We start from the raw sequence: 12,147 nt of genomic DNA on the forward strand, positions 1-12,147 counted from the left end.
GCCACCTATCTGATCAACCTGGGGGTGGAACAAAACAGGATTTTTTATATTAACAAATGTGACAATAGGAGCCACAAAAACGGCAGCATTCAACTAACATGCAACAAGAGGATAAAAGTGGAGAAAGGAATTCCACGATAATCGATCGAAATCTAATCTCAACCTTGAACTAATCCAGGTGAAGCTCCAATTTCTCTATCGTACTGTCCTCATGAGTTTGTTTTGCGAATGTCCAACGCGGTCCTCGGATGCAAATTCGATACTCACCCATTCGTTGACGCAGTCGCCTACGAAATTTCCATGGATCCTCCTCTCTTTTGTCATAACTCTTGCATCACAACCAAGTGGCTGTCGAAATTCGGACAGAAAAGTCCTGTTGAAAGTTTTGCCCTTGATCAACCCATGACCTGCTATCAGGGAGATTACACCGTCCTACCCCCTTGGTCGCGATTTCGTCTCGACGTTTGGAAATGTTGGAAAATGAACCAACACATCGGTTTTAATGCCGCAGCATCAGCCTTAAACTTGGATGAAGGGCTATGCGCTGAAGAGCCCGCTTCTGCTCTGCCGGTACCTTGGACGAACTTGGATCGAAGCACTCAGATGATCCAGACCGCGACTACAGCCTAGCCCATATTTAATGGCACCGGTGGAGATCGGCTGGGTAGTGCAGAGGTGTAGCCTCATTGCAGACCTGTCAACGGGCCATGGCGGTGAACCTCTTTTCGCGAGTGGCCGCAGGGCAGCTCTTGGAGCGTCTGTTGTGTGCTATCGGCTGCATACAGCTTAGATGTTGCAGCCAATGATGCAGTGTGCCGTTACGCAGCTGGATGCCCGGAATGGCCTCCCGGCAGCCAGGAGTCGGCAGAAGCTCCGTGGCCCTTGCCAGGCTGCAGGCGAAGCTGACAGACGCCTGCACAGAAGAAAAAGTTGAGAACCACCAGAGCGCACCCGCATAATGTCACGATGGCGACCTACGAATCACAAGGTCAGCTTCAGAACACGTCCTGGACAAAGGGTTTTCTTTTATGGTTTTTTCTTTTTTTTTCGAGTCATGCAAGAGACAAACATACCTTGGCGGAGACCTCCCCCAGACTCGGGTCAAACACAGGGGTCAATATGTGCAGCGCATACCCGGCGATGAACATGACCCAAGAGTAGCTCATGAGCATTGTCGGGTTCTGCCATACGTACAACATCCTCCTGCTGACCCTTCGTCCCCTCTCCTTGCCCCCGTCGGGCACCTTGAGGACGGGCTGCAGTAGCAGATTCAGCGCGATCTGGACCTGCTCGTCGGGGAAGACGAGGTCGTCGTCTTCGGGACCGGGCAGCCGCCGCAGGAGCCGCTGCTGGGCCGAGCTGATGAGGGCGAAGCACGATGTGAAGAAGCTCCAGTTCCACAGCATCTTTGCCACCCAGATGGTCTTTTCCGCCGTCGGCCAGGAAAAGACGCCGACGACGGCCGCGGCGGACAAGGCGGCCTTGGTAGTAAAAAAAGAAAGTCTGTGAGTTTCTGTCTTTTATTCTTCTTCTCTTCTTTTGTCTACTAATGTAGATGCGGAAAATCAAAACTCACTGCTTTTCCCACAAAGTCGAGCTCCTGGTTCTTGAGATGCCGAAAGTGTGCAAGCGCCTTTATCAGCTGGTTGTCGTCTCGCGGCTTTGCATTGTTGAGCTCGGCGATCTTCTCGATCGGATCGACGGTGTGGTAAGCATAAGGGCCGGAGTAGCTGAGAGTGAGGACCTTTAGGGCCCCCGCGGCGGCGATTCGCGGTAGGTCTTGTACCATTTGGTCGATTTTCATGGCGACTTGTAGTCGCACGACGCGACCAAGGCAAGTCTGATCGATGCAACCAAGTATCGGGGTTTTGTTCTAGCTGGAAAGCTGCATCATTCAGGAAAGGGGGGAAAAAAAGCTTCTTTTTCAACAAATAAAAGTCGTGTGGATTGAAAAGGGGAAATAGCTTAAAATCCGTATTACCGTATTACCGGCTGCCTGCATCCATCCACGTTCAGCCTTACCGTTGCATTGCTCAGGGTCCTTCCTGTATTCGCACCGCCACTTCTCGCATCTTTTTCCGTATTCATTGTTGCCTAGCCGAGGGTCCGGGGACCCAACCGACCTCTAGGCTGCAAGCATTCTCACGATGGTGGGCATGGATACAACACACAGTATTGGTTAAGCAATTATCAATCAATCATCGACCCGCATTGTCAGACAGCGCATCCACACCCATACCACCTTGTGCTGACGGGCTGAAAGGCAGATGATACGCGGTAGGATTTAGTTCTAGACTAGTTGAGAGATCCTGCTGGCACAAGGTTTTTTTTTTTTTGAGGGGTTGCACAAACACATGGCTGTCGGGTATATATTACAAATTAGAGCCCGAGATGCATTTTGGTCATGGTCAGCCAAGTCTGACCACAATGGCGGGACTTGGAAGCTACCATAGTATAGCGATGTTATACTGAAGTTTTTTTCAGAACAACAACAAAAATATGCACAACGCCAACTTCGCACACCCAACAAAATGGCGGAGCAGCAGCAGCAACAGCCCATCTACCTCTACACGACCCCCCTCCGTAGCCACAAAAAGCTCGGCGTGAAAAAGGGCCGCGACATATTCGGCCACTGGGCCATCTGCATCGAAGGGTACTGCTTTGAGCTGGCGGGCCGGACCGAGGAGGAGAAGAGGGAGGGCCACGACAGGTTCAAGATCAACTGCCTGCCCGAGCAGCAGTGGAAGGACGGGAGGGAGCTCGGGGACGAGGTGACCGCCAAGCAGGTCGGCTACACCGTCAAGTATTTTGCGCCGAGCACCATCAAGGACATAGGTATGTCCCGCTGCAGAACAACCCATACCCGTCCCTTGTTCTTTTTGCCCCTCTGCGATTTGCCATGATAGCTCCCTAGGCTAACCCGCAAACAAAAAAAAAAAAAAAAAAAAAAAAAGGCGACCGAATATGGGCCAAAGTCCTCCAGCGCAAGTACGTCTTTGACGAGAACAACTGCCAAGTGTTTGTGCGGCTGCTGGTGGACCTGATCGGCGACGGCGACGCGCAGAAGCGCCTGCCCAAGTTCTTCGACAAGTGGGTCAGGAGGGGCGGCATCCTGCGCGACGTGGCCGTCGTGACGTTTGTCGGCGCCGCCGCCATCACGGCCGTGGGGCTGACCGTCGTGTCCGCCGGCACGGCTGCCCCCGTCGCGGCGGCCGGGTTCGGGCTGGCGGCCAACACGGCGCTGCGCGGCGCCACAGGCTCGGCGAACCTCAGGTACGGCAAGGACAAGTTCATGGTCAAGGCGCAGCAGGAGTTGAGGGAGGAGTTGACGGCTGAGGGCATCATCGGCTGAAGAGGCGGTTGCTGGGCGGTCGATGAGCAGCGTGTTTGATGAATTATGATTGCTTTCATTCTTCTTTTAGAAAGTTAGCTGGGTTTATTTGGCAAGGTGTGTGGCGTACATGAGGATTGATACATCTCCCTATAACAACATTGTCAATGTGTCTTATATGTAGTTGTGGGCTCTCACTATTCAAACTGTGTTAAATGTATTGGCTTCCCGGGCCTTAATTCCAAAATAACGCCTGAATAGTCCAATAAAGATTGATCGCCAAAATCTTTGTTCATGTTTCGCCTGCCTCGTTTATATACATTAGCCACATCACCACCTGTCAGGTCGTATATGGATGCATGTGATTTTGAAACCTCTATCCTCTTTTGAACCTTCACCGTCATGGCCATCATCTCAAATGCATGACCATGACGTCCGGCTCCTCCACAACCTGCCTCACCATGTTGGCCGCCCGGGCCAACGTGGCACCGTCGACCACCCGGTGGTCTGCGCACCAACTAAAGTTGCAGACGTGCTTCTTGACAACCTTGTCGTTCTCGTCAAAGGCCGGCACGGTGCGCATGCGGCCAACACCCAAAATGGCCACCTCGCGCTCGACAACCACGGGGCTGAGGTAGGTGCCGCCGATGCTGCCAATGTTGGACACCGTCATGGTGCCACCCGACATGTCGGCTGGGCTAAGCTTGCCAGCCGTTGCGAGAGACTGGAGGCGAACGAGCTCGGCCGCAATGGAGAGGACGTTGCGCTCGTTTACATTCTTGACGACAGGAACCAGCAGGCCCGATGGTGTGTCCATGGCAACGCCGATATTGTGCTGCTTGCGCATTGCTAGAGAGGGCTTGCCGCCGTCCGAAGGGATATCGACACGTGCATTGAGGATAGGGTACTGGTAAAGCGCGAGGGACACAGCTTTAATGATGAATGGGAGATAAGAAAGTTTCGAAATCTCGGCGGTGCCGGGTCCACCGGTGCCGCCTGCGGCAAGGACCCTGTTGAGCCGAGTGCGGAGCTCAACAAGGCTGGTAAAGTCGATCTCGTCGGCGTATAGGAAATGCGGAATGGTGAGCGAACGCGTCATGGTCTTAAACATCATCTGCTGGGTGTGGGACAGCTGCATGACCTCCTCGGTCTGCGGCGTGCCGGGCTGTGAAGGTAAAGGTGCCGGCGTTGGCGGCACTTTGCTTGCTGCTTGCGGTGCTGGCGCTGCCGGTGCTGCCGGGATGGTGGGTGCAACGCCACTGCCTGATTGCTTCCCCTGGACAAATTTGTAAATGTCCTCCTTAAGCACACGCCCATCCCTTCCGGTGCCGTCAATTTCGTTAATGTCCACTTTCAGCTCTTTGCTGAGATGCCTGACGGCCGGCGTGGCAAGCGCAGCACACTTGCCTCTTTTCCTCTCGGCGCCGCCGACAGAAGCCGGAGTGCCAATCATATCGGGTGCCGTCTCGACGGCTTTTTGCGTAGTCTTTTCCTCCACGGGCTTGGCGGGAGCCACGTCGCCCGCCAAGACCTTTTCGGGCTCGGCCTCGAGGTCTCCCGTTATGTCAATGTCGACAAAGGGCTTGCCGACCTTGGCCATCTCGCCGGCATCGTAGTAAAGCTTCTTGACCACTCCGCTGAAGCGGCTCGTAATCTCCACCGACGCCTTGTCGCTCTGCACCTCGCAGAGAGGCGAGAATTCCTCCACGCGCGCGCCGGGCTCGACGAACCATTGAATGATTTCGCACTCGACTATGCCTGTTGGCGGGGTCATGAGGTTCAGAGTCAGCGTTTAGGAAATTATAATGACTTTTTGGGATACGTGGTTTGTTATGTGAACATCCCCAGCTAGGGAGGAGAGATTGAGCGCACCTTCGCCAATGTCGGCCAACAAAACAGGTTTAACGTCTAAAAGTCTCCTGGTGGAGTGAAACCCCCTCGTCGTGCGACAATGCCTCTGTTGTTGGCGTTGCTGTGTTGGTTGCTGCCGCGACCTGGCGCTCACCGTAGTTGTCACCGTGGGCGTGGTTGGGATGGCGATGACACCTTTTGGTAGCTGCCGAAGCAAGTGCCTCGAGCCGCGTTGAAGGAACATTGGATGAATTGAATGAAGCTGGATATACCGGAAGGATCAATTGAGTGGCATTCAATATATCGTATTGATGTGATTCCTCACCAAACTACCAGACAAAGAAGGACGGGTAGAAAAAAAAGTGTCTGGTCACATTTCAGAAAAGATCAAAACAAAAGCACAGAAACCTATTGTGTCGAGGAATGGTCGAGGGCTTAGTGTAGGAACCTAGAACTAGCTGCTACGAGCGCCTTACCCCTCGACCGAGGGTTGCCGCGCCGGCTTAAGGTGACGTCTTGTCTCATTGTTTAGGATTCAGCGCCGAAGGTAGCCGGTGTGGGGTAGACGTAGACCCCAAGCAAAAGAAAGGTAAATAAAGTAACATCAAACATCACGTGGGGTAGCGACCTGGGGATATCGCCCCACAGAGCCAAACTTGAATACTGGATACCTTACCTTACCTAAGTACCTTATGTATTGTCTACGCTACGCCCTTGCAAAGGACTACTCAGCAATCTGTCGCTCGAGTTATCTACTCTGAAAAATTTCAATCACCAGATCAGTTATTGAAGGAAACCATGACCATTTAGGTGTTTCTGTCAAGTCTGACTGACCCCATTTAACCTCAGACATTTGCACAAAAAGCCCGATATCCACAGTTTCTCTGCTCCTGACCAGGTCTCAACACTCAGTCTAGTCTAGTCATTGTAATCAGTGATCCAATCATCAAGCATCAAATCCATCCCCATTTCTGCCGCCTTGGAGGGTTGCTGAGAAGGTCTATGCCACTCGACAATGTCAGATATGTCTATGCCACCTAACTCCCGGGATTTTGCCAGTCCCCAGCGGACGACGGCGTCATGTTCCCTTCTGCTGGCTTCCAGTAGTCCAAGGTAAAGTATGTCCTTGAGGCTGTGGGTTTGCGTGGCCAAATAATTCCCCTCGGTAGCCCCGGAACAAGACCTGTTTGACTCTGCCAGGTAGTATGCCAAGAGCAGCTCCACGACCCGGACCGAACCACTTGCCATTGCGATCATAATATGGGCCGCCCTGACTTTTGCATGCGCCTTCTCCACGAGAAATCCCAATGCCTCAAAACGATTGAACCTGGCAGCGTACTCCACTAGTCTAAATAAGAAATCCTGGCGAGCTAGCTGGCGAGGCCATGCATTGATGAAATAACCCAAGAACTCCACGTCGCCGTCACAAGCGGCCAGGGAGCATCGGCTTTTCAGCATTGCCTTCTCCCACTTTCTCCAAGGACAGTTGGCGCGATAGTCGTCCAAACTTCGGAAGTGCAGGTGGTACTCGTATGCCAGTCGAAAGCAGGCAAGGGATCGGGTGCTATCGCAACCGCACACTAAATCTTGGTGGAAATTTGTGGCTGCTTCAAGCGATGTTTCATCCACTGAAGTTTGCGCCGCGAGATCCAGCAAGTGCTTCAGCACTTGCAATCTGCTCGCCTCTAAAGCAGCTCTGGATAGCGAGCCAATGAGAGACAAGGTTGGCAGCTCCGTTTGGTGTGCAACAAGAGAGGTAACCAGATCCAGGCTACCACTGCTTGCGGCAGTGATTGCCAAGTCTTCAATGTTGGGGAAGCTGCTCTGGGCCAGAAGCCTCTTCGTGATCTCCAGCTCGCCTAGGTACGCCGCGGTGCGGATCAGACAAATTTCGTAGGATAAGGGAGACGTCATATATTGATGAAGGGTCAAATCATCGACACATGTCGGCATACAGCGTCGGAACCAGCCGCACATTTCCTTGACGCACCGCCTGTATTCGGCGTCAAGACGTCGAGGCCAGTCAGGCTTTGTGGCTGCAGAGTCTTCCGAGAGGAGTAGGCGCTGCCTGGCAATCTTCTCCGCGACGCGCCTGATTATCTCGACATCAACACTGTTTAGGAGGGCGGACGGCATCAAAATGCGATGAACAAAATGTTTGTTAAACATATCCGTGACCCACAGCTTTGGGGTTGTGATGTGGCTTCCGAGCCAGAACGAGACTTCGTCGTTGCTGAACAGGTCCCACGAGTCGAAAATGGCGTCTAGTACGGCGACACCAAAGGCACGTGAGACGAACCGCAGACGCAGAGCACGCTTCAAGTCGCGAAAGAGAACGCATGATCTCACTATCTTGTGATATATCTCGACCGGTAGACGAGAGAAGTCCATCGAAGATGAAGCAGGCATCTTCAGCGAGTGAGACTGTTGAGGCCCGCGTTGATTACTGTGTGCTCATGAACGATTTGAAAAAGTATAGAGAGCGCAGCGACAACAGCATAGATTAAAATATTATCAAAACTATGATTGAAGTAACAGTCAACAAAGCAAAGTTGGTCAGTGCCGTCCCACAGACTCCCGAATGTATTACAGCTGGGTGTGTCTGGGTTGAACGTAGGTAGGATGCTTGTTGGCAATGAAGCTGTTATTGGACCAAAGATCAGTGCTATTGATTTATTTTTATTTTTGTTTCCGGTTGAGGTTCTGGTTCTAGAGTGACATGGTGAGGAAGACTTGTATGCCCCTCCGTAGCTCAAGGCAGGCGCAAACAGAGCTGCACATTCCCTTTTCTCAACCAAACGGTGCGCTTCAAACGCGTTCCCTTCCGGGCAGGTAGGACCCCAAAAGAAGAGAAGAAATAAGCAGCATGCTCAAGGAACAAATTGCACAATGTCCCAATCATCGTTCCTATCAGAATTTTCTGTACTTTAAGCGCAACTGGGCCTGCCACGGCTCGATGTTGAAGGAAAATGTCTGGCCATCACCATGATCCGGTTCTGTTTGGGAGGAGCCATTCACTGCCGCTCACCAAGCTGGGACTGCTTGAGTTGCACAGCCCGGACTCGACTGTGGCAACTGTCACACGCTGCTGTTCATGCCCCTTTCTGTCGCCCTAAGCGACGCGGTGCGTTTGTTCATCTTCGCAAAAAAGATCGCAACTGTCGCTACATACCTAGTTGGTCCTTTTAATATGGATACCTAAGGTACCTACCTAGGCAGCTGACTGAGAGTTTCACCTTCACCGTCTCTTTCATCATTAGCACCAGCATCATTTACCGAGATCTTGGTTTCTTTTATCGGTTCGTTAGGCAGCTGGTCCCAAATGCTCAGGAAGAATACGACATGAGGATAGACCTTAGTTATCTAGGTATAACGACTTATCTTGGCGTATGCATCGTCAGCCTATCCAAAGTCAACTTTCAAGCCTGGTACTGACTGACCCGCAAATGCAATGTGAGCAGCCTTGCTCTATTGGCCATCAACAGTAATTCCCATCAACGAAACCACCTCGGCGACAGGCATAAAACGCAACTGACAGACCTTGGGCAGTTTTGTATGGAGCATAATCGTCTTAGGTTATGAAGCTCGGTACAGGGAGCCTGAACGCTATGAGGATGAAAATTTTTGGTTGGGAATGATCCAAACCTGTCTGGTATTCATAAAAGAAAGGAGCAGTTGCTTGGATTGGCCTTTTGCAGTCGGCCCACTCCCTCCCCAGGACCGTTTCATATGCAAGATATGTCCAGACAGGGAGGGAATGTGACCTTGTGGCACTCTGACCTTTTCCATGTCACGAAATAGCTGGCGTCGCGGGCCGTGAGATAGAATTCTCCTCTCACCCAAAATCACTGCAAAGGTCGATCGACGTCTTGTACGATCAGCTTTATGATTTTTACCCCTGAGCCCCTGAGCCCCTGAAACAACCCTAACCCTTCCGGATGATCAGAGTACCCATTGACACGGATGAGCACACCAGTCCCAGACCTTGATGCCCAAGAAACATGTGGTGATAGATGGTTTCTATGACATTCACAGTGCCGAATTTGAGGCTCTCGTTGGCGAGGCTGCTGAGTCTATAGTCCTTTGGAAGACTGTTGCGAGCGCGGAGACAACCAAGCTCCTCGCTCTGGATGTAGTTCGCTTTCGTGACTTGAGAAGGATGAGTCGGATTGGACGCTGTATACAAGTTATATTCCGAGGCTGCTGGACTAAGAGTACTACATCGTAACAGCAAGCCAGGGTCTACATTGCTTTATATTATACTCACCTTTGTGGGGCCCCCTTCTTCATGCACACCGCACACCTGAGAAACAGCCAGGCAGAGGCAGATAGATCTAGGTTCCAGATCCATGGCACACAAAGTGCTCGAGTCACGAAGCTTTTATTTATACAAAATACACAACTTGAAGTATCCGTCTTGGCAAGATGGCTGGATATATATCCCAAACCCATAAGCTAATAGAGTGACCAAGAGTTAGAGTACAGGATATGTAGTTATTCGCACCATGTATTCGCTCTATGTTCACTGGGAAAGTGTAATTATCAAAGCATTGCATTAAGAGGGATTATCCATTAATCTATATCTAGTACGCCGGCTTATTCCAACCTCTGCGAGGGGAGGACCGAGAGGGCCTGGAGTTCCTACTCCACCCGAAAAAACGCCACTTGCGGTTTTTCTGACGAGCTTCGGGGTCCGCAGACATAAATGCTGACTCCTCAGCTATCGCTTGTTTCTTGGCTGCGTTGGCTGAGTTGGTAGCCGCGTGCTCCCTCCTCAGACGGCCATAAAGCTGGCCGTATGCATCTTCGCCTGGGGGCCCTGGTATGTCACACCCTCAGGGCGCCAAAACCGAATCATGTTGCCGGACCGGGAAGTCTGCAGCGATGTGTCCCGCAGTAAAGCACTGGCTACGGGATCGCCCACGCGATACTCCAAACCCGGTCCACCGCGCGCCTCGAGCTTGGCTGCCTTTGCCTCGTCTTGGCCCCGGTATTCACCACCAGGAAGCTGGTCGAAATCGGCAATGTGGTCACCAGCTTTGGGAGCACGTGACGATAGTCCAGCCGTGGGATCGCCACGCGGTTGCATTTTGTTGTACGCCTCGAGTTTGCCAACGTGGGTAGCACCTCTGGGGCTTGATGGGGTTGGGGCTGCGGCAGTGCTCAGAACACATAATGCCAGGGTCAGGGAAATTGTGAGATATCTCATTTTGGTGATTAAAATTTAAGTTTATGATGAGGATTCTCAACACAAGTGTAGTTATAATGTTCGAGGTATGTGGTTGAGCAGAGAATTGTTGTTTCCTCGACTGTCCAGAAATCTAGCGAGCTTTATATGACTGAGATTACTGATATTTCAAGTATTGATCGAGAATTTAGCAGCTTTATTAATAGCTAGGGCGCAGTAGAGGTACATGACTGCACTGCCATGAGTAATGCTGATGCAAGCTATAAAAAATAATAGTGTACATTTCCTTTTGAAGATCACTATAATTATAACTTACTCGTATTCGACCAGATATAAATAGAGACAATCATTAATTGCGTCAATGCTTCGTGGAAGTTCAGAGAAGGAAATATGATGGAGTACCCCACGGAGAGCCCTCTTCCCTGGTTAATATAATTGGAAAGTCACGTAATATGTGCAGCCAGCCACCGTGTACTGTATAATAGACTTTTGTTAAATTAACCATACCCGGGAGCTAAAAGATACCAACCTTGAAACCATAAATCCGCAGCAAAAAGGCCGGTAGGAGGAAAATGCTATTCGGCACTCCTGCTCTCATCTAGCCTGCGTTGTTGTGTAGCAAGCTTTGCAGGCGGTTCGAGCTTGCCAGCGTCGGAAGCATCGGGGGTTCTGGCTGCCTTGGCTGCTCTAGCCGCCTTGAGTATTTTGGCCGCCTTCAAAGCATACCATTGGCGCTGAATCGTGGCGTACAAATCCTCGCCTTGCCCCCTGTATTTCTCCCCATGAGGCCGGACAAACTCAACATTGCCGTCTTTGACTACTTGGGTCAGCGATCTATCACCCGAAAAAAGCTTGTGGCTAGGATCATTGACGTTAAACGTCACCCCCTTGCCCCCCGTCTCGAGCTTGCTAATGTCGGTACCGTAGGGGACACGAAAGCCCTTGAGTGCAGTCTTGTATCTATCCAGCCTGGCTTGGCGTGTGGCCTCGCACGAATCCCCCTTGTTGGCGTGGACGTGCCCCGCGGCCAGGCAGTGTATGTGGTCTAGGTACAGGTCGGCCTGGTGGCCTTGGCATGCCTTGCACGGGTGGTCTGGTTGTACTCCTCTCATCAGCGCAAAACAGTGATGTCCAGTTTTGTCGTCGATCCATTTTTCGACATTTGGGTCGTTTTGTAAGGGTGGTACTCTGGGGTCTCGAGGGTCGTAGCAGACTTCAACCTCGCCGCGAGCTACGAGTTTGTGAAGGTCGGTTGGGGCGGCGGTGGCTCCCAGGGCAATTAAGGCGAGAGTAAATGAGACTTTTGAGTACTTCATTTTTGAGCTTGAAATCGTGAGCCTGGGTAAACAAAAAAGAACGTTCAAGGCTGCTGATCCCGAGGTGGTTAGTTAGCTTTTACTAAAGTTAAAAGCTTAGCCAGCCTTATATACTTGAAATTACAAGCGAAGGATTTATCGCCAGATCTAGACGCCAATAGGACTAATAATAATCCAAAAAGCAAATTACAAATGTTTAACCCAAAAAAAGGTTGCGGGCACTCCGGTCAATGTTCTTATAACTCCAAATCGCCGATATACCAGGGCTAGGCATGATACTCGTGCGGGAGGATAATGTTAGCAGCACTTACCTATAAGAACTATTCACGAGGACCGAGTCTTCACACCCTTGTCGGGTCCTTGACAACATGTACTCATCTCGACAATGCCTCCTAGTCTTAACTGCCCGGGGTACAAAAAACGTTTAAAATCACGCGCAGGAGTTTTTCCGAGAATACCGA

The 12,147-nt window shown here is 51.3% G+C and overlaps 7 protein-coding genes across 7 annotated transcripts; 1 reads left to right on the forward strand and 6 right to left on the reverse strand.

Moving 5' to 3' along the window:
• Positions 1–818: 818 nt before the first annotated feature.
• Positions 819–2,088, reverse strand: MGG_04447 (uncharacterized protein; the record flags this gene model as incomplete). The annotated part of the gene is made up of 4 exons (XM_003713494.1): positions 819–974; positions 1,212–1,481; positions 1,577–1,840; positions 2,023–2,088. The coding sequence occupies 4 exons, from the start codon at positions 2,086–2,088 to the stop codon at positions 819–821; spliced, it is 756 nt and encodes a 251-aa protein (XP_003713542.1).
• A 174-nt stretch (positions 2,089–2,262) lies between these two features.
• Positions 2,263–5,715, reverse strand: MGG_04449 (branched-chain alpha-keto acid lipoamide acyltransferase). Its single transcript, XM_003713495.1, has 2 exons — positions 5,204–5,715; positions 2,263–5,089 (listed from the first exon to the last, which is right to left on the reverse strand). The coding sequence occupies exons 1-2, from the start codon at positions 5,424–5,426 to the stop codon at positions 3,741–3,743; spliced, it is 1,572 nt and encodes a 523-aa protein (XP_003713543.1). The 5' UTR covers positions 5,427–5,715; the 3' UTR covers positions 2,263–3,740.
• On the forward strand, positions 2,341–3,663 carry MGG_04448 (uncharacterized protein). Its single transcript, XM_003713496.1, has 2 exons — positions 2,341–2,835; positions 2,955–3,663. Exons 1-2 carry the CDS (start codon positions 2,532–2,534, stop codon positions 3,350–3,352), a joined length of 702 nt encoding a protein of 233 aa, XP_003713544.1. The 5' UTR covers positions 2,341–2,531; the 3' UTR covers positions 3,353–3,663.
• Positions 5,716–6,100: 385 nt separating the features above from the next.
• MGG_04450 (uncharacterized protein) lies at positions 6,101–7,591 on the reverse strand (the record flags this gene model as incomplete). The annotated part of the gene is made up of 1 exon (XM_003713497.1): positions 6,101–7,591. One exon carries the CDS (start codon positions 7,589–7,591, stop codon positions 6,101–6,103), a length of 1,491 nt encoding a protein of 496 aa, XP_003713545.1.
• A 1,620-nt stretch (positions 7,592–9,211) lies between these two features.
• On the reverse strand, positions 9,212–9,533 carry MGG_15541 (uncharacterized protein; the record flags this gene model as incomplete). Its single annotated transcript, XM_003713498.1, has 2 exons — positions 9,212–9,358; positions 9,450–9,533. 2 exons carry the CDS (start codon positions 9,531–9,533, stop codon positions 9,212–9,214), a joined length of 231 nt encoding a protein of 76 aa, XP_003713546.1.
• A 423-nt stretch (positions 9,534–9,956) lies between these two features.
• Positions 9,957–10,391, reverse strand: MGG_04451 (uncharacterized protein; the record flags this gene model as incomplete). The annotated part of the gene is made up of 1 exon (XM_003713499.1): positions 9,957–10,391. The coding sequence occupies one exon, from the start codon at positions 10,389–10,391 to the stop codon at positions 9,957–9,959; it is 435 nt and encodes a 144-aa protein (XP_003713547.1).
• A 384-nt stretch (positions 10,392–10,775) lies between these two features.
• Positions 10,776–11,751, reverse strand: MGG_04452 (uncharacterized protein). Its single transcript, XM_003713500.1, has one exon. It carries the CDS (start codon positions 11,684–11,686, stop codon positions 10,946–10,948), a length of 741 nt encoding a protein of 246 aa, XP_003713548.1. The 5' UTR covers positions 11,687–11,751; the 3' UTR covers positions 10,776–10,945.
• Positions 11,752–12,147: the final 396 nt, after the last annotated feature.

Source organism: Pyricularia oryzae, chromosome 2, assembly GCF_000002495.2.
Source record: "Pyricularia oryzae 70-15 chromosome 2, whole genome shotgun sequence".
Lineage (NCBI taxonomy): Eukaryota > Fungi > Ascomycota > Sordariomycetes > Magnaporthales > Pyriculariaceae > Pyricularia > Pyricularia oryzae.